The sequence below is a fragment of the Leptonotus elevatus genome, chromosome 6, assembly GCF_054856555.1.
Source record: "Leptonotus elevatus isolate MCC_2025b chromosome 6, RoL_Lele_1.0, whole genome shotgun sequence".
NCBI lineage: Eukaryota > Metazoa > Chordata > Actinopteri > Syngnathiformes > Syngnathidae > Leptonotus > Leptonotus elevatus.
Window position 1 is genome coordinate 23,026,428 of NC_141244.1, and position 21,833 is coordinate 23,048,260.

Genomic DNA, 21,833 nt, shown 5'->3' on the forward strand with positions numbered 1-21,833 from the left:
TAATAGCTAGGTAAATGTTTATTTTTAACCATTTGTAGATAGAAAAGACGTCTTACAATCTAACCTGAGAGACAGTGAGGCTGCTACAGAGGGGGTCAACTCGAGTAGGGGGAAGTTCATCTTCTTCATTTTGCCATTTCAAAAGAAGAATTGAGGGTAGTGGGTGGGGGGGGGCGGGAGGGGGAAGGATCAGCCACAATATGACCTTTTGATGATGAGCAAATTAGCAAATGTCTGTGTAGCATTTGCATTATTTGCCTCGACTTCACGTTCTGCGGCGGCAGAAATTATCCATTGCTCCGGCGTTGGCTCAGGGGGCCTGATGAGAATAGATCAGTGGAGATGTTCAAAAAATAATCGACATGCTGTTATTTTCATCACACGAGAAAACAGTTATCATCTGAGCGAAGGCGAGCTGATTTGTCCCCGGGGTAGGCGATTTGGAGGGCCACACTTCCTATGCTTAAGTCTCATTTTCCTTGCGTGTCGGCCACTGTGGAATTCTTCAGCAAAATGCCCAACATTTCAAGTATTCTCCCCCGTCGAGCGTCACAATTGCACACTGGGTCCCCCCACCAGAAAAAGGCTTGCGTCAAAGCTAGCGAGTGACTGATCGTTGTCTTTTGGGGTCTCGCCCCTGTAACTGCTCTCCGTTCCACAACCTGTCAGCAAGCAGACTAATAAATTAAAGCAGCTAAAAAAGGGGACATAGATAAAGAAGTCAGAAGCATCAACTAATAGTCCAAAAGTAACGATAATGATGATGATCATCCGAGCAGGTTGGGGAGGGGGAAGGAGGGGCAGACTTAATGAAATTAAATGTCATCGTCCTTGAGTGAGGCGGAGTTCAGCAGGAAGGTGTTGATTCCTCCGCGGCGGAAGAGTCGAGCGCGGCCTAGGTGAGGCCGTGAGGAGGGTAGCACCGGCGAGTTCGCTACGCGTGATTCTTCACAAGTCCTTGGTTTGTTTTCCGAAGCGACGCGGCGGGAGCGGAAGCGGTTCCTTCGTCGCTACTGCGGCGACGTCTCCCCCACCATCTCGATGCCGTGCTGCTGGAGCTGCGCTCTCAGCAAGGCGTTCTCGTTCTTCAGTTCCTCAATCTTGACCGGCAAGGCAGAAAAAGAAGAGGGTTTTGGTTAGGAGTAATTTTATTTTATTCCCTTTGTGTATTTAAAACAGCTGCCTAAAGAAATGCCCCATTAGCTTAAAGCTAATGCTTATTACCATCTATGTTGCAGTACTTTTTTCAGCAACGGATTGAACACAAATGGTTCAGCAACAACATGCAGGCATAGAATATACTGTAACAGTACTTACAGCCATATACTCTTTATCCTCTGCGTAGAACAACTAATATTAGTGCCGTACTGATGATCCCAAAGAGGTGTTGAGATGTTACTATGAATGAATGCACGGCTACATAAAGATTTCCTGCTGCAGAAGCAAGGACTGTCAAGAACCCAAGTGGGATTCAGAATAATACCACAAGTAGCAGCATTGAATCGATGCAGTGTGACAAATACGCTTTCATTCTTTTTAATTATGCAATTGCTGTATGTTTTTATAAGGTACAATATTATAGTGTGACATTTTTCCTTATTAAAATACACATTACAACAATTTTTGTTTTTTGGGGGAAGACGAGTAGGATTTCTATAGGAAAAGATGACTTGCGATACAGATATTTTGAGTTATGAGTAGTCATGGAATGCATTAGACTTGTATCTCAAGGCGCAGATGTACAGTGAACCCCTAGCCTTTTCACTGTTGACTATTTACAAATTCACCTATCATTTTTTTCAGTGGAATCTATCCAATGCTATTCGCTGAAAAACAAACCTATTTTTTGTGTCTTGGCGTATTTGTGTTCTCCTTCTGTTATACCAAAAGATGCCACAAGAGGTCGCCAAAGCTCTGCCTAAAAGTAAAGTAGTTATTGGTGTCAAGGACGTATGTATGTCTCTTGACTGAGAGACTAAGATCTTTGTATGTCAGGGAAGAGCTAAGGTTAGCCCTGCTTGTTAGCGGACATTCCAGAGAATGCTGCTAATGTTTGCTAACAACACTGCAGCTATGCTGAGATTTTGGCTTTGATATGAAAACGGTTCTAGTAATGTTACTCGTTTTCACTAAGCAGAAATAATATCCGCCAGTGGGCCTTGTTATACACTTTGTAAAAAGTGTTGCACCATTTGTGTTCAAATATCAGTTGTTTAAAGGGTTCTTACTACAGCATTATTTATGCTAATTTCATCAGACAGTCTATAGTGATCCCAATTGTGTGTTAGCGTTAAGATCCCGAACTTTCATAAGAAAAAGTTGTGTTTTGGTTAAATATGCAGCATTTTTTACGGTATACGTTCAAATAGTGTCAATAAACAGTTTGAAGCAATCGCACTCGGCATCTTTTTCAAAGAAGTGTTTGCTGTCTGCTCACGCTTATGCTAACCTGTGCTGTTTTTACACAAGAAAATATCAAAGAAAATGGGGATTATTAAAGTTGAGTAATTTTTCACATTTCATTCTATCTATTCCTTTCATGTGTCTCGATACCTTTGTCCAATGGACGTAAACCGAGATTAGAACACAGCGGGCCACAAAAGTCAAAACCATAACCAAGAGGATTATCGAATGATGCGGTGCGTCAACTCTGCTGGGTGCCAGCTCCCCTCCTGCCCCCCCGAGGAGGAGCCCAAGAGATCATGTTAAGCTTTCTGAGGTGTGTGTGGATGTGGTGTACAGTCACACTCAATACTCAGGGAGGAGATCAGCATGCAAGTTGGCTGCCTGTCTGTTTTCACTCCCGCCGCCTCTCGCAGGTAGTAGCGAGCACTTTGATCGTTCGGAAGGTTGCGATTGAGGAGCTAACCTCCGAAACCACTCTGGGATCCACTCGGAGAAGAAGTGAAGATGCACACGGGGGAGCTGGTGGATTTTACTCTCAGTGCCGGGAGACTTGACGCAGGCCCGTGAGGCAAATGTGTCTATTTAACAGGTTTCATCTTTGCACCCACTTGGGGAAATACGAAACAAGTTTAACTCATTCATACTTTATTTTTCTTTTAACCTACAGGTATAAGCATTCTTCGGAAGAGGATTAGGGCTAGTAAAGCGAGAGAAAAAAGTTTGGCAGGATTCTCACTTTATTCTCAGAGTTCTCACTTTAAAGTCATAATTCTGACTTTATTCTCATAATTCTGACTTTTGTGTGAGAATTCCGAATTTAATTTCAGAATTCTGACTTTTGTGTGAGAATTCCGACTTTAATTTCAGAATCCTGACTTTAATTTCAGAATTCTGACTTTAAAGTGAGAATTCTGACTATTAGTGCTACTATAATTCTCACTCAAATCAGAATTCTGAGAATAAAGTAAGAATTCTTACAGTCAGAATTTTAAAATTAAAGTAAGAATTCTCACTTTAAAGTCAGAATTCTGAGATGAAAGTCAGAATTCTGACTTTAAAAAGTCAAAATTCTGATTTTAAAATGAGAATTCTGAGAATAAAGTGAGAATCCTGCCAAACTTGTTTTCCCCTCTTTACTGGCCCTAATCTATGGAGGACTAAAACTGCCAAAATTAAAAATAAATAAATGACAAAAAAAAATTGACAATATATATATATATTTTATTTATTTTGAATTTTGGCAGTTTTGGTCCATACTGCCAGGTCGAAATTTTATTCAAATGAGGGAGCGGTCCTAAGCATGTCTTGGGTTGGACTCCGCCGTTGCAAACTAGTGAGCGGCTGGGCGAAGAAGGAAGTCTCGCCAGCTTGCATTGGAGAGCTCCAGCAATGGACGACTATCTTGTCCACTGTCACCTCGACTTGTTGTCGAGCAACTCAAGTCGCAAGTTGTGGTGATAGTTAGATAGATAGTCGTCCATTGCTGGAGCTCTCCATGCAAGCCGGCGAGACTTCCTTCTTCGTCACTCACTCGACCAATGAAAGGCAGTTTGCAACGGTGGAGTCCAACCCAAGACACGCTTAGGACCTTTCGTCCTGGCAGTATGGACCAAAACTGCCAAAATTCTAAATAAATAAATTACTATATAAATAAATATATGACCAAAAGTGAAAATAAAAACGGATATAAAAAAAATATATAACTCAAAAATTAAATACAAAATATTTATTTATGTATATATATTATTTCCATTTATATAGATTTTTTTAAATTAAATTTTCAAATTATATATTTATTATCCATTTTTTTACTTTGTCGTTTGTTTATTTAGAATTTGGGCAGTTTTGGTCCTCCATACTAATCCTCTTCTGTAGCAAACAGTTAATGGAGCTAAAAAAAAAAAAAAAAAGCTCTAATGAAGGAATTATCATTCAAGATGCATTGTACTTTCATCGGTTTATTGACGTTACAATTTTGCTGTTGTTTTGGTGAAAGTACCTCAATTCAGAGACAGTAATTTTGTTAATTACTTTCAAATGACATCAACTAATTACAAACAATATATTTCATTTTGGAAGTAAATTGGAAAAAGCCTCCGAAATGTCCCTAAAAGCCATTTCCTGGCCGGCGTTTTCCCTACCTGCTGCCTGCACAGCTCGTTGTCTACCTGGATCCTCTCCACTTCCTTCAGGCTATCCTGCAGCCGCTGGTTGCCTTGTCTTAGGTCGCGGATGTAGTCGCACGCTTTGGACAGAATGCCTCCTTTGCTCTGGAAGGACAAAAGTTAATAGCTGGGAGTTATAGCCTTCCAAAACAGTCACATTGTTTTGTTTTTACCCTGATTGGTTAACTGCAGGTTTAAAGGAGAGTCAGGTCAAAGATTTTCTTTACAGCAATATGTTCTCTGGATCCCCACTAGTCTAAAGACGGTATTCTTTGTGGAATCTGAATTCAGCCTCAAAGTCCACCTGTTTCTATCCAGCTTGGGGGCATTTTGCCACTTGCTGTCTGCTGAAAATGATATCACAGTGCCTTAGGGCTCAACCTTATAAACATCACATGAACAAACCCATGACAAACCCCACTCGACAAACCCCACTCTTGCGTCCAGACTGCAAATGAACGGTGCATGTGCACAGTCGCCACTGGCTAATTTAACAATAGGATTTACTTAGTTGTGTAATTTCACACTTGATAGGTAGAGAAGCACTCCACAGACCCAACTTATTTGTATACTAACAAAAAGTCAATTTTCCATTATACACTGCTCACTTAAGGTTAGTGAAATTTCAAATTGAACTATAACTTTTACAGATGAACTTAATTTGACATTTTAAACTTTTGAATACACATATCCAACTTTTCAGTGTTTCAGTACTTTTTGCACAGCTTGCTGTTCTCTAGCAAGGGGCCGAATGGCAAAATTTGCAACAGGTGTTTGATCCATTAACTCATTTGCAGCAATTAGCATTATAATTTGCTAAGTTTCATCAATATTTAGAAATCTGTTTTCAAAACAGTGGGGAAAGAGCTTTTTTTCAGCATGGCCGTTGTTGATCTCTTATACTCTGGTGCCACCAGCTGGCCGTTTTTGTAATAACTACCATTGCTTCAAACATTATCTTCAGTTCAGAGGCTGCATCAAAGCCTTCTGTATGCTCTAGCATAAAACAAACATAAAAAACATATAAATATGTCTTTGGGAGCATGGTGATATTTTAAATAGAACGTATTTATACGTTTTTGGGAGCAAATGGGTTAAAAGTGGACTCATGCTAAATTTTAGTATGTGTCCCCAACAAGTGTTAACATGTTATTCAGATTTATATTGCATTTTTGGAAAAATAATTAAGCGCATTAACAAACTTCCCTTGGGCTCGTATTGCAAACGTCACCTGTTTTCTGGGTTTGGTCATGTGACGCCCGCAATGCTAGCCCGAAGGCAGTTTGTTGTCAATTTCAGCTAAAATGGCTGCACCCTGATCACAATAACTAATTTGCTCCCCAAAACGTATAAAAACGTTATCTTTTAAATAGTGCAATGGTCCCAAAAACGTATCTAGACGGTTTTTGGTTATTTATGCTAGAGCATACAGAACGCTTTGATGCAGCCTCTAACTTGAAGAGGTCGCTTAAAGCAATGGTAGTTATTACAAAAAAAAGACCAGCAGGTGGCAGCAGAGTATAAGAGATCTATCAGGGCCATGTTGCAAAAAGCTTTTTTCTCTAATGTTTAAAACAGGTTTGAAAATAATGATGAAACTTAGCTAAATTCTAATGCTAATTGCTACAAAACAGAAACAGATACAAATATACTTTTTTCCTGATTAAAGAAGAGACTCAAATTTTTCTTTTGGTAGGTTCCATGTTTTTATAGTAATAGAACACAATATTTTGCGGGCCTTGCAAAATCAGTCAAAATCCAGTAAACCAGTCGGGAGCGAAGGGGGTTGCTTCAGTGAAAATGGCTGGGAGTGCATGAGTTCATCAGAATACCGTGTTTAGACTAGTGGGGGCACATTAGACATGTTTGCGCTTTAATAATTTAATAGATTTCCTGGTTCAATTGCAATTGCCATTTACAGAGCCCTCTTCATCATGCTGTTCAGTGTGACATCGAGGCTTCAACGGAGTAAAGTGGCCACTGAGCGGATGACAACAACAACTTACTGCTCCGGTTTTGGTGCTGTCGATGTTGCAATCAGGGATGATTTTGGAGAGCGTCACAATCCAGTTGTTGATTTTGTCCCTCCGTCGCCTCTCAACTAAAAAGCAGGAAGAGGTCATTTTTCCTTGGGTTGCCGGGCAATGACAGCTCCACAGCAGCCTCTAGTGGCCACTTTACAAACAGCTGTCAAGCCTCACATCCATTTCCACACAGAGCCTGTATTGTGCCGCCCTGTCAGACAAGTGAAAAGGCCGCAATCACAGCTAATTACCCACCTTCATTATGCTGCGCTCTCCTCCTTTCATCTCGTGGCGTTCGCGGCCCATCCATTTTCCTTCACAGAAACAAAACATACACAGACGCTTGTTTTTCACACACCACAATATCACCCCATCTCTGACACACGCACGCACCCACACACACACACACACACAGTGAGCCCTCACATTCACCTCATCCCCGACACTCTTTAACAACTGTTCTGGGCTGTTATCTTTGACAATGTCTTTTCTAATTGCGGGAGCCGACGTCGGGCTTCCTAAATGTCCGCCCCCAGCTCAAACAACCTTCTCGGCTTCCCAGGTGCGGCCCGCAGGGGGAGCGCGCCACGCCGTTTTACTGCGCCGTAAAACAACGGTGATGACGAAGCGAGCCGTCTGCTGGCATCCCGAGCTGCCGGCTAATGAGACAACTGTCTGTCGTCTGGGCGTCTTCCCTCAGGTATTCCGTTAATTAAGATGTGGCAGTGAAACCATTTCCAACCGTGCAGCAAAGCGTGAAGGGTCTGGTAACACCGTTGCGTATAAATATTAATGACCTATTTTCCTCACACAGCACCACTAACTATCTTTTACTCATTAAGAAAAAAGGAGCAGGGGATTTATCAATCTGTGCCTTTCATGCGAAGCGGGACATTGCTGTGTTCGTGGCCGCTTTCACGCAGAGACACGCCACGACAATTGCTTTTAGTACAACATGGTGGGAGAAAAAAGTCTCTGCTATAAAGTTATACAGTCGGTACGTTTACATGCAGTCACTAACCCAAACCGAATATTGGCATTAAAACCCGAAGAAGAGCCCTGCGCTACCCCATTTTGTGTATGTAACGGCATTCGGAATACCTCGAATGAACGAAGCATTGGTTTACTTTTTGCGCATGCTCTATTCTTTTTTTCACTTATTTCTATTCACAAGGAATCTCAAATAGAACAAGTTGTATGCGCGGCGCCGTCTCACTCGCTTAACGAGCCTCACTTGAATACACTGATTTCTCTGCGGCGTTTTCACATTATTTCCATCATCGGCCTTTTTTACAAATCTGAAAGCCGATAAAGCTGGTATCTCACTCAGCGGTGAATGCTTTCGTCAGGATTTTTGTAAGATGTTCACAGACAGTTTTTACGTGTTGCAAAGACATTTTGAACATATTCAGAAATTTTTTCACTGTCTGCGAAGATCTTTTGAAACCTTTTACGAACCCTGACAAAACCCCCAAATTAGCTACATTCACATGCATTTGTCGCTCAGAGAGATACAGGTAACTTTTCATTTATGAGTTTACTTAAATTTACACTTTATAAAAAATGATGCTGACACTGGGAACTCACTACACTTTTTATTTTTATTTTTTATATATATATATATATATATATATATATATTTATTTATTTTTACTATTTACAATAGAAAACTTTAGGGAACTATTTACTTGCTTAGTTTTTAATTTAGCTTAACACATGCTGATGAACCTGGAAGCTCCCTGCAATTTTTGTTATAATTTTTAAACAAAGCTGTCAATTCTTTATATGTTAAAAATCTAAAGAAAAAGTAAATGTAAAAATTTTGATGCTAATATTTTCTCATGGGAAGTTTGTTAATGCGCTGAATTATTTTTCCAAAAATGCAATATAAATCTGAATAACATGTTAACACTTGTTGGGGACACATACTCAAATTTAGCATGAGTCCACTTTTAACTCATTTGCTCCCAAAAACGTATAAATATGTTTTTTATGTGTTTTTTTATGCTAGCGCATACAGAAGGCTTTGATGCAGCCTCTAAACTGAAGAGAATGCTTGAAGCAATGGCAGTTATTACAAAAACGGCCAGTAGGTGGCAGCAGAGTATAAGAGATCAACCAGGGACATGTTGCAAAAAGGCTCTATTCCCCAGTGTTTTAAATATATGTGTGAATAATGATTAAACTTAGCTATATTCTAATGCTAATTGCTGCAAAACGGAAACAGATCTAAATATACTTTTTTTTCCTGATGAAAGAAGAGACTCTAATCTTTCTTTTGGTAGGCTCCATGTTTTTATTGCAATAGAATACAATATTCTGTGGGCCTTGCAAAATTAGTTAAAATCCAGCAAAAGGGGATCGCTTCAGTGAAAATGGCTGGGAGTGAATGAGTTAAGATGGAACTTGGAGAGCGAAGTGTTTTTTTTTTTTGCAAAAAGTTGAAAAGCTTTAGTTATAACACAATTGATTTTTTTTTTTGTTGTTGTTTTGTTTTGTTTTATGATATTCATTCTGTTAGTATGTCATGTTGTAATGACAAGTGCTAGTCCAAAAACGTTCCATTTGAGTGAAACATAAGTGATGTTAAAGAAAATCTTCAAAATTCAGCAAGAACTCAAACCTTAGAACTGGAAAAAGTGTTATCAGAGCACCCTTAGTTTTGTGTAAAAGGCCAGAGAGACCTTCAGTTAATGCAAAATACTGTTTTTATACGGTTGCTTTTAAAATTTGCTGGGTCTTGTTATGGCTCTAATGCTGCAATTTTGTGGGATCGCTTTGTGAATGAGGCTTTTAACGGAATCTCATCAGCTTGTGCACCTAATAAAGTGTCCAGTGAGTATACATCATTTCACTATCTGCCCAAATAAAATAGCCACCGCTTGCGTAGCCAGAATGTGGCGAGTCTGGAGATGTTTCCAGACGCAGCGCGGCGACCTAATTTCTAATTCCTGACGGGGAACGGGTTGCCGGGCTAACAACAATGGATGAGGGTCAGCACTGAGGGAACGCTACATCTGCGTCTCACACATCAAGAGCGAGGAGAATCAACGGGGATTGGTGCAGGGGAGGGAGGAAAGGGGAGGAGGAAGGAGGCATCTTCTCTCTGCTCGGGATCTAATTTGATTAGTTCATTTGCTGCAAACAGGAATGTGCTGTGATGGTGGTGATGGGAAAAAAGAGGAGGAAGAGGAGGAGGAAGGGGGAAAGTGAAAAGCGTTCCTCACCAGTTTAAACCTTCGTGCCGCAGCATCTCGTTTTCATCTCTGCGGACGGCACATAGGGTGGGGAGGTTTTTACTTCACTTTGGCAAACGGGAATGTCACTGTTGATTAGTTCACACTCATAATGGAAAAAAAAAACGCCCGTGCTGAAGGAATCGTGCACACAATAACAACAACACACCCGTAAAAAAATAAAAATTCTATGCCGAGTCTCCTGTTTGTCATGTGGCTAACTCACGACAATGCGTCTTTTGTGTCCGAACAACAGCAGCACGTTTTAGTGCCGGATGAATGCTAACGACGGGAAAAATTGACGTAACTCGATTTGATCGGTCATGTGGTTGCTGCGGAGGTAAGCGGCTGTTCCTTGACGAGAGAAAACTTCTAATTTCAACTCGTCTGGGCATAAAAAATTATTTTAGTATATCAAAACAGAATGGCGCCATTTAGATTAATATGCCGTGGAAAACCCAAAACTGAATGCCCGAAAATTTGTCAAATTTGATTGGCTCAGAATTCAAACAAAAACAACAACATCAATCAATTATGCATAATTAGTTAAAGTGGAAGTCAACCGTAAACATTTATTGACAATAATGTGACCTCACTAGTCTAAACATGACATTCTGATTAATATTACATTTATGGAATATGAGTTAAGCAGCAAAATCCAGCCGTTTTTATTCATCTCAAGGGGCGGCCATTTTGCCACTTGCTGTCGACTGAAGATGACATCAATGTTGCTCAGGGCATAGGCCACGACCAATCACAGCTCACCTGTTTTCTGAAACAGCACTGTGATTGGTTGTTGTTACCTGAGACCTGAGCAACAATGATGTCATGTTCAGTCAACAGCAAGTGGCAAAATGGCCGCCCCCTAAAAAGGATAAAAAAAACGGCTGGATTTTGCTGCTTAACTCATATTCCACTAACACAGTATCAACCAGAATACCATATTTAGACGAGAGGGGCTGGATAGAACATATTATTGTAAAAAAAAAAAAAAGGTTCTTCTTTTACAATTATAATATATTACCAAATAGATAATAATATAAATACTTATTATTCTCTATATATTTTATTATTAAGAGTGGTTAAACTAGGGCTAAAACAACAGTAGACAGAACGAGGGCAGAAACACAGTTGGGCGTAAAAGTAGTACGAGCGAGAAAACTGTCCTGAAATAGGCCATAAGAAGCTTTTATAGACCTATACGCGCCAAACAGCACACACAATAAAATATTATGACTCATCTTGAGAAATATATATATAAACGATTGTGCTCCTGACATTTTTTTTTTTTATCCCAGCAGTGTAATATAACCTTCACGTATTCTCCCGTCTTTGTATTTGTAGTGTGTGTCAAGCGACATTACACTTCTGGTTGTTTTGCTCTCAAGTGGCACAATTGAAATGCACTAACAACCTAAACAGGATTTTTTTTTTTAAATATCTTTTGATCCGAATTAGGTTTTTTCCACTGAGATAAAAAAAATAACTAATACATGTTGAACATCTGCCAATACAATTGGGCATGCTACGTTAATGGCTTTCTACATTCAAGAGCATTACATATTCTAAATAGGACGCTTTATAGAACATTAAAGTCAGACCGGGCCAACTACCATAAACACTATATAACCTTTAACATTTGGTTTATTCATACATTAGTGGTTACTTCAGTGTTGACGCTTGTGGAGTTACTTAAATGGTTTCATTTGTTACATCAACGTAAACATGCTGAAATGGTATTAAAGGGGAATGGTGCACTTGGACCTGCAGTGAAAATCCAGCCTAAATTGAGTGATTTAGAATTGCGTTTTTGTTTTTGTGAATGTGATACTCACGCGGGGAAGGGTTGCGTGCGTGGGGCAATACTTCGCGTGACGCCCGTCTGAATGACTTCGGGAGGGGTCATCATTACGTAGAACTGGCCTGTGGAGAACATGGCAGTCATCTGTTAATGTGAGAGTTTGTATTTTGTTTTAATTCACCCTCATCAAACAAACTGACACCGGCCCCACGTGCCATTCAAAGCATCAAAGACGATTGCGATGTCAATGTTATCATGAATATTTGTCCGTCTGTTCAACGGAATCATTCGTATAGCTCACAGTAATTTGGGTTGGCATGCTGCCTAAGCAGGTTGCGGAGTGCGGCAGAAACTCCAAAGTTGAACGCAATCCATTCTGTGATAATGGATGACTTCGGAGTGTCAGGGACTTGAGAATTATTGATGAATTTGTTCTACAATCAAACATGTCATCATATTTATTAAATGAACTGCCAATCCGGATTTCAAGTTCAAAGCTGGTGTGTTAAAGGGAACCCATACTTTTTATTTTTTTTAAGCAGAAGTCAACCCCCCCCCCCCCAAAAAAAATTATTTTGACAATAATATGTTCTATGCAGTCTCACTAGTCTGAATACGGTATTTTGGTTAATATTGTGTTAGTGGAATATGAGTTAAGCAGCAAAATCCAGCCGTTCTTATCAATATTTGAAGGCGGCCATTTTGCCACTTGCGGTCAAGTGAAAATGGCATCACAGTTGCTCAGGTCTCAGGTAACAACCAATCACAGCTCAGCTTCAGAAAACAGGTGAGCTGTGATGTCATTTCACTCGACAGCAAGTCGCAAAATTTGCTGCATAACTCATATTCCACAAATGTAATATTAATCAGAATGTCACGTTTAGACTAGTGAGCTCACATATAACATATTCTTGTCAAGAAATATTTAAGGTTGACTTCCCCTTTAATACAAGTGGGAACCTGCCGTCAATTGAGCAACAGTTCACCGCTAAGTAAGACACATCAGCCGGCCTCTCACATGACTCGACGCGACAATTGTGACAAATGAGGCCCATCCATTCACGTGGCGCGCTCGCCGCCGTTACTTACTTTTCATTTGTTCTTTATGCGCTTGTGTGTGTGCGTGCGTGCCCGTCATGCGGTGGCAAAAAAAAAAAACTATATCAGAGACACAATGGGCAGCTCGTTGCCCAAGTGTCGTAAATCAGTCCAATGTGCTCAAAGACAGGCGTTCTGTGAGCTTAAGAACGTTGAAATTCAATACATTTTTAACGGTTAAAATGGAGACTTTGGGGTCACAAAATGGCGCCACATTACAAATGTTGGATATTGTCATTTTTAAGCGCCAATTTGAGGATTATGTGCCATTTAACGCAAAATTAAAACCTTAATTAAGGAAAATCTGGTATTTTAAGGATGAACAGACATCCTGAAAGCTGAGTTCTTTAATAAGATTGAAGAAGGATTTATTCACTTTGTCGTTTTATATCCAGACATTTTTCAGTAAGTTAATTGTTGGTTCACCATAGCAGGGATTCTCAGTTTATGACGGCCCCTATCGATATTTCAATATTACAAATGGTGCACAATGTAAGAAGACACACTTAGTTACTGCTGTATTGGTTGTGTTATGCAAATAAGTTCATACAATTTATACAAAAAACTTTTTCATACAAAAAAATCGATGTCATTATGACTTTAATAGTTGCTGACTGTCAAAGTAAGGTGGTGTCTGCAGATCCTTTAACAGGAATAAATGTGGAGGTTTTTTTTGCCACTTTTCATTGGAATGTTTCATGTGCATTCCCTAGAAGTGTTTTTCAGATCAATTTTTATGTTCTATAATTCTAACTTTACAATTGCGTGAGCATAGGATCGTGATCAGAAGTTCGGAACTCCATCATAAACCAAGGACCCTATTATGGAATTATATGATGAACTGAACTGAAAACCCATGGTATATTTTTATACATCAAGTCAAGGTTAGAAGCCCCGAGGACATGCCAGCGACAGCGAGATGACATGACGCATTAAGCCAGCCGTGCGAGGAGGACTCATATGACGTTAAGTAATCACATGTGATCGGCAGAGACCCCCCGTAATTTATGACTTGAAAGAAAGAGTGAACGCACCGTGGCGTGTGTAGTGAATTGAATTAAGTCTATAGGATACAATAGAAGCCTACAATTTGCTGGCGAAAAGGGACAAAGCTCAGCCGAGACTGGCGAAAATCCTAGCGTAATTGTCACCTCCCTGGAAAAGTGCAGAAAGATGCCACAAGATGTTGACACGGCAACTTGCTAATTAATCTCAACTCATTTTAAAGCCCGTATCTCACTGAGCGGCCAACGCTTGCGACTGTGCATGTAGCGAATGTTGGTTTTGGTCAGGGTTTGTTAAAGGTGGCAAAGATGTTCCCAAACTGGATTTTTTTTTTGCTACAAGTAAAAACTGTTTGGAAACATGTTTGCAACCTTTAACAAATCCTGACCAAAAAAAAAAAACATTCGCTATATGCAAGCATTGGCCGCTCAGTGAGATACAGCAAGAATTTTTTAACATGTTCAAAATTTCTTTGCCTCAAGAAAAACTGTTTGTGGATGCCTTTGCAATTTTGAATGAACCCAGATAAAAAAAAAATAAAAAAACATTCGCTGAGATACCATCTTAACATAGCTACTTGGCACTAAGATGGCAACAAAGCACTACTAATGAAGCTCCTGAATTCACGTCAACATATTTCCTTGCTACCAAGATGGTGGTAAAGCAACCGTTTCATTAAATTTGTGATTATGCGAATAAGTGAATGCTAAACCGTGAATCAGCACTGATTTACTGTATGTTTGAACCTTCAAAGCCAGAAGCATACAGCGCCCAGTCAGTAATGTAGTTAGCTATGTAGCCCGAAAAATCTCATTTAAGCGGTCTTAACATGAAGCCAACAAACAATACTAAAATAATAAAGGGCCATATACAGAATTACGAAGAGATATTTTTGAAATTGTACTGCACTGCATCAAACACTATCACGTCAAAGCCAAAAGTTAAAAAAAAAAGCTCGACTTGAGTTTTGCTGGATGCGCAGATTAGCTTACATACTCAACTGCTCTGTGAGGTTGTCGTCATAGAGGTGCAGGGTATTTGTGTACGGTGATACGTCTGCCGCATCCATCACATATATAGATCCAACACGTCAATTGACAAATGGAATTCAGGGGCTTGGTGAGGAAGTGCTGGACTCCACCTAGGCTTTGTAGTTCACACCACACTCTGGGCTCAACATGCAACCAGCCCTAACTCCGCCCCTAGTTGTCATGGTAATAAAATAAGTACTCAACATTGGCACGGCTATATATGGGACGAGTGACCAAGCTCTGGCACATGCTAAAAAATATTTCTTAAAGATTTACTTTTTGGGGCACAGTGACCCATATTCATACAACATAAAAGGAGACTTAAATGCATTATGTGCATGACTTGAGGTTCCACTCTATGTAATTTCACACTATTTTTGCCAGTGTACTTTACTGTCTGTCTGTTATATTTATGACCTGTGCTGTCCACATGTAATGCAATTAGCTACATGATTTATAAAACAGATACAGCAGATTATCTTAACTCTCACTCATCAATCCTATCACAATGAAGGAATTGTGTGATGAAAGTAGCGCACACGCACACGCCACAGAGTGACTTATTCTGATTTAAAAACACAAAATAAAACTAAAAGGAAAATTATTTGGATCAACAGCAAAGAAAATCGGTTCTAAAGCAGTATTGGACAGGTACTGGAAGAAAGAAAGGCAAAAAAGTCAGCTTTAAAGTGGAGGTCAATCGTAAACATTTCTTGACAATAATATGATTTATGTGACCTCACTAGTCTAAACTTTACATTCTGATTAATATTACATTTGTAGAATATGAGTTATGAAGCAAAATCCATCCATTTTGCCCATCTCTGGCGGCGGCCATTTTGCCCCTCGCTGTCGACTGAAGATGACATCAATGTTGCTCAGGGCTTAGGCTCACCGCTTTTCTGAAGCTGCGCTGTGATTGGTTACCTGAGACCTGAACTGTGATGTCATTTTCACTTGACAGCAAGTGGCAAAATGGCCGTCCCCTAAAGTGGATAAAAACTGCTGGATTTTGCTGCTTAACTCATATTCCACTAACGCAATATTAACCGGAATATCATGTTTGAATTAGTGGGGCTACATAGAACATATTATTGTAAAAAAGTAAAATAAAAATGGGGTGGTTGACTTCCCCTTTAAGGGAAGGAAGGAAGGAGGGATAAAGGAAGCCAGGAATAAGATAGATAGAAATATGGCAGGAAGGAATGCACTAATTTCAACAATTGAAGGATGGAAGAAAGAATTAAAGAATAAAAACATAGGCGTGACGCAAGGAAGGCAGGGGAAAAAATACTAATGAACTGAACTGAAATTTTAATAAAAGTGTATTATATCTACTTTTGGTCTACTTCTGGTTATGGTATTGTCAGTACGCTTCGCCCCAAATTGAGCGCCCCCCCCCCCTTCCCCTTTTGCTACTCACCTCCCGCCTGCGTGAGCGTAGGGTCAGCGGCGGCGGCGGCCTGCACAGACACGGCGCCGTCGCTCACCGCCGCTGCTGGGAAGTAGGCGAAGCGCGCTTCCCCACCCGCCGACTCCCCTGCCGGGCTTCCTCCATTACTGAAAGGGTTCTGGATCACCGCCTGTGACAGATAAAAGAGAGACAGACGGAGGACGGGGGAAGTGTGAGCGGGCGGCAGGTAAAAAGCCCGCCTCGCTCTCTTGTCAGACCAAATACGAGTCTCGGCTCAAAGAGACCACCCCGCCCACCACCGTCCATCCCAGGCATGGCAAAGTGCTGTTTGACAGCTGCAATAAAGTGGGAAAAAGGAAAGTGTGCTAAGCTAAAATAAGCACCGTTCCTGTCGAACAAATCTGGTTTAAACCCAAAAGTTAATTAGATTTTTTGCAATTCAAACGTCATCCACGGCAGACAAACGTTTTACCATCCGTGCCGCTTTGCGAGCTTGACAAGTCATTAACACCCCTGTTATGTGGCGGGTCAAACTGACCTATTTTAAAAGTTTAAAGTACAATATAATCAACATATATAATGAAAACAGTGTATTTCACCTGTTATATCTCCGGTCATTGTAGATGTCCCTACCATTTTGCTGATTTTTTTTTCTATCGCTCGCCTTTTATGGCCAATGCTCAAAATTATCATCCAACCTTGACACCATGTTCACATTAAATGAAGTGGGCAAAAAACAAAAAAAAAACTTGGTTAATTTTAGCTTCACCCATCTGTGAAATGTTCCTGTTTCCGAGTGGGGCCAATTTGGCTGAATTCCTAAATTATAAACCCTGCTTTAAACCAAAATGACCAACTTCCTGTTCAGTTGTGAGCATTGAGACTTTTTTGCGTGTCTTGTTATGATAGACATGTCCAACCAATTTCATGTCAATGGCTGGAACTGGTGTTACTTAAGTACTGTTGAGTTTTCGAGAGCGCTGCCCCCAAAAAGGCCAATCATTTAGTCAAACAATAAACAGCAATTACAAGAGGGCCTTAACTAGATGTTCGGGGGTACTTATCAAAGTGGCCGGTGAGGTCGCGTGCCTCGTGCTGCATTCAAGGTCACTAGAAATCCATTTTCCCATTTCCGCAAGTCCTTTTCTCGGATGAACGTTCAAGGGGTAAAGCACTTTAAATGAAAGTGCCTCTTTGGCTACACACACACACTCGCAACATCATAATGTACACTTTCACAATCTAATGAGAGGTTAAACACAGCACATTTTGCCTTGACAAAGATAATAACGCTCAGGATTTTTTAAATCTGTTTCACCAAGAATTTCGATTATTAAGAGTCCTGTAATATTTGGTATTTTTGTTTGTTTGCCGATTTTTTTCTAATATTGGTTAGTTCAAAATACAATATAAATAACTATTATTTGACATTGTTTTTAAATAAATTATAAATAAATTAAAAACTGGATTAATATTTTATCATTAAAATCAACTATTTGACATACCCATTTCAACTTTGCTTACAACATCGACTGCATTAGCCTGTGCAGGGGTAACTCATAAGATAGCTGTCAAAAACACAGGTGAGTAACGCCCCCTGAAGGCCAAGGGAAGCCACTACAATAACAATGAATCCTCAACAGAAAAGGCCCAGTAGACTACAATATTTCGTGTTTGATAACAACAGGCGCCAGAATAGTTCTGGTTGTCAGAAAGGTGAATTACTACCTGACCTAAACTGAAAATTATGACAAAAACGTTTTCCCCTCCAAAGAAACAAAATTAATCCAGCATAATTTGTGCATGAGAAGGATAAATCGAGGGCTGCAATATTGATAATGGTTACTTAACAATGTCTGAATTTCCACCACCTCTATTATTTAATCAAAGTATCTGTTTAATTGGTACCTGAGCAACAGCCTGAGGAGCACCGCTGAAGGCCGCCGCAGAGACGACGCTCACCGCACCGCCAGCGTCGTCCCGTCCCTCAAGGTTCTGGTCAGTGACCTGGACCACACGGTACGTCACCTATAACGACGAGAAGAAGAAGAAGAAAAAAAAGATTAAAAAAATAAATACATCTTCTGTTTTACAGTGCATATACCTGGCTGGTAGATTTGTTGATCATTTCTTAGCAGCCCAGCACAATAATGCTCCAAACTGAATTTTGCCAAATGAGAAAATGGTCTTGTTTGTTCCAAGGGAAACCCAATTTGTAGCCCCGCATCATGTGACTCTCACCCTCCCCTGACTGACATGTGACAGCGGCCTCGTGCCAATCCCAGCCCGGCCCGAAATCACATGATATTGCTCACGCTCTCTCTCTCACCCCATGTTTACACCAAAACAAGTCCACATGGATGACCGGATCTCAAATGCCACATTAATTTTCCAGACTGAATTCATCTATATTAAAATGATGTAGGGCTTAGCGGATAAAAAAAAAAAGAAGTAGATATTAAAAAACTGAAAAAATGTTACGTAAAGTTAAGTTAGCATAAATTTTATGATGACCCAGAAATTGATTCTTTTGATTTATAGCAGAAAAAAAAATATGTGTTCAAACTCAGAAGGGCCACTCTATGTTTAGCCTTGACTCACCTGTCCCCCGTCAGTGCGGAACTGGTATTGTATGTTGTGATCCCCAAACGCCGCGGCTTGCTGTATGGTGACGGCTGTCTGCTCGTCTCCGGTTCCGTCTAAGGGAAGGACATTTTAGTTAAGATTGCTTTTTGTTTAACAACTACAACAGGAGGGGGTAAAAAGATACAAATAACGCCCTAGGGTCATAATGGCCTTTATCAACACAAGTGGAGGAGTCACGCTGAACTTTGACGCATCTGCCCCAGGAGGTAAATACAAAACAAAACAAAAAACAAACACAGATTGATGAGGAGCAAAACTGCTCATTTAGTATTTGTCTAGGTAACTAAATGACTACAAATCATAACACCGCCACCCACAAGCTTGCGCAGTAGACCCAGTTGCCTGTCTTCAGACCATGTGATTTCCCTCCCATCATTCAAATATTTACATTCCCTCAAAAATTAAAACTTTCATTGCTTCTTTAAAGGGAACATATGTAAAGTTGACTTTTTAAATGCGTTCACACAATTAGTTTGTTTCGAAAGTGTTAGCCAACCCATCAAGTGTGCGAACAAAATAAAACTTTAGTGATATACCTAACTGACTATGTGTAATTCAAAGGCTTGGTGATGAAGTGTTGCCTACACCAGTGAAAAATACAGATATGCTTTGACTAAAAAGTTAATTTTGCTCTGTGACCATGCACGTAACACAAAACACTCACATCTCAAATCATGTTTGCACACTGAAATAAATGGAATTGCCATGAATATGTTCCAGATGCAATAAAACACAAACAAACAAAATTGTAACACCTATTATTTTATTTTTTTTAACAAAACGGCACTTTCCAGTATTGTACTTTATAAAAAACCTAGTGTAAAAACAATTAACATTTGTGTATCATGATTTCATGCTTCATTGTCATTGTATTTTTATTTTTATTTTGCTCACAGCTCAAGCAAGCCCCCCAAAAAATATGGTAATGCGATAGTTTGCTCCTAAAAACTAGTTTGTTGGGTCACTTGTATTAATGCCTCAATTGCACCCTCAGTCGTCATGGTAGCAAAAGCCATACTCAGCATTGGCACAGCAGAAGTTGTGTGGTACTCCGTTTTACCCCGGGCCCAAAAGATGGGAAGCATTTCACCGGATCAGTTAAATAACTCGTTGCAAACTGTTTGTTTATTAAGATGCAGGTGATGACTTGTTCTGACAATCAAGAAAAGTGCCAAATTATTTATTTGATCGTTCATTCGGCCGTGGCCAAGCGGTTAAGATCGTCAACTGCTTCGGTGTCCTTGAGCAAGACACAGACAACCCGAACTGCTCTGGTGGGGCTAAGCAGCCCCCCTCCTCTAGCGTGTGCCACGAACAGTGCGTTTTCGCAAAGATGGGTCAAAAGCAGAGTTCAAATTTCGTGTACTTGATTAATAAAGATTATTTCACCTGTCTTCTATGAACTTAAGTGACTGGAAACTTTTGAGGAGGATGCAAATTCAGGTGCAACAACGCTTCCCTGGAAGTCCAACGTCAAGTGCATTGTTACAACTTAGTCGTTTAATGTAGAGCTGTGTGAAACTTACCGTCAGATGCTTGCACCTCCTCGTCTTGTTTATCTTGGCTGCGGATGAACACAACATAATATCGTTAACGCTAAGAATCCTGATTTTGAGGGCAATTTATCGCAAAAAAAAAAATCAACTTTAACTTATCTTAGCTTTGGTGAGATTCCGACTAAAATGGATTCAGATTATAAATTGGAACCTGACTAGTTTAGTTTTAAAAGCTAGCCTAAGCTAACTTTGCTAGCCTGTTTTTACGTCATTAGTTTCCAATAAACATCCAGTTTGTGTTATAAACACTCGTCTATTTGCCACGCAATGCAACAAAGTTCCCTCGGCAACCAAGTGTAAAAAGATACAACCTCAACTTTCTAAAGTAAGACCTTCTTTATTCGGGAAAGGATTATTAGCATGTCGTGCTTAGCTTGTGTAGGTTAGCAATTTTTGTGTCACGGTTTTACCTGGCGTTGTCCAGACTCTGTTCGAGCATATCCATCAGGGTCGGAATTTAAAAAAAAAAAAAAAAAAAAAGGGATCTTCGGTGCTACGGATGGAGATGGAAGTGCTTGATCACGGGAACAAACACTCGGGTCATGTGAGAGGAGACAGCCCAGGACACGTGAGTCGTAGCTCGGCTTTGGAAGCAAAATGGAGGCCGGCGGGGCGGTCGTTGCAGCTGGGATAGCTGAAGTGACTCCAACGCCGTTAATTTCAACTAAGCGGTTTATCCCAATGGTAATTTGTACACCCCGCGGCAACTAAATGACCTGGAATGTCCAAACTGTAACGCCTAGCAACAATGTAAACCATTCAGCGATGTATTACGAATTGATTCCCAAACTTCCGAGTTGCGGTATTGCGCAACTAAACGCAACATCAAAGCTTTTTGCAGCTCGAAGCTAACTTTTAATGTTTCACTTCGCCAGAAAGTCGCACGATGTACCGCAATACCTGAAGGCATCACCTGTACTGTACAGCAAATCAAGTCAACTGTATTTGTTGTCATTTTGCCAACTGGTGTTTTTGTTTTGTTTGTTTGTTTTTGTATGTTTATATACATAATTATGTCGAAAATGTGCTGTCCTTTATAGTTCCCTAAGTGACAGTCACAGCTATATATTTTGCCCACCAAAAAAAAGTCAATAAAGCTTTTTAAATTCAAATAGTTGTATGTTTTTTAATGAAATGCAAGTAAATGTACTTTTTGGTGGGTCATGACTCATCATGACATGAGTTTGTTCTTTGTTTGTTTTGTCTAAATTGAAAAGCGGTTCAGATAATGAATGCATGGAAGGATTCAATTCAGTTTTATTACATCACAAAAGTGCTTCACAGGAGGCTACAACCTCATACAAGCTAGACTATGACATGGTTTCACAACCTCCCAGAACATAACAGCAAAGCGTCCAAAACGCATATATAATAATATAATGTAATTAAATATCTATATGACAGTTTAATACTGTATATTACACAACTATACAATATGCAAGTAGTACAGG

The 21,833-nt window shown here is 40.0% G+C and overlaps 1 protein-coding gene across 3 annotated transcripts; it reads right to left on the minus strand.

Annotated features, from left to right (window-relative positions):
• On the minus strand, positions 1–21,183 carry usf2l (upstream transcription factor 2, c-fos interacting-like). 3 transcript variants are annotated; one of them, XM_086079240.1, is made up of 11 exons: positions 20,793–21,183; positions 20,353–20,390; positions 18,782–18,879; positions 18,089–18,208; positions 16,190–16,349; positions 11,667–11,754; positions 9,823–9,861; positions 6,851–6,909; positions 6,578–6,672; positions 4,548–4,676; positions 1–1,100 (listed from the first exon to the last, which is right to left on the minus strand). In XM_086079240.1, exons 1-11 carry the CDS (start codon positions 20,825–20,827, stop codon positions 1,011–1,013), a joined length of 951 nt encoding a protein of 316 aa, XP_085935366.1. In that variant the 5' UTR covers positions 20,828–21,183; the 3' UTR covers positions 1–1,010. The 3 variants fall into 3 exon arrangements, with proteins under 3 accessions (XP_085935366.1, XP_085935367.1, XP_085935368.1); XM_086079241.1 differs by lacking the exon at positions 9,823–9,861; XM_086079242.1 differs by lacking the exons at positions 18,782–18,879; positions 20,353–20,390; positions 20,793–21,183 and adding an exon at positions 18,285–18,393.
• Between the last annotated feature and the right edge of the window lie 650 nt (positions 21,184–21,833).

Coding starts and splice junctions, on each gene's coding strand:
- usf2l (XM_086079240.1), bottom strand. CDS start 20,827: ATGGATATGCTCGAACAGAGTCTGGACAACGCCAG. Junction 20,391..20,792: donor CAGAGTCTGGACAACGCCAG/GTAAAACCGTGA, acceptor GTTCATCCGCAG/CCAAGATAAACAAGACGAGG. Junction 9,862..11,666: donor CGCACGCAACCCTTCCCCGC/GTGAGTATCACA, acceptor TGCCGTCCGCAG/AGATGAAAACGAGATGCTGC.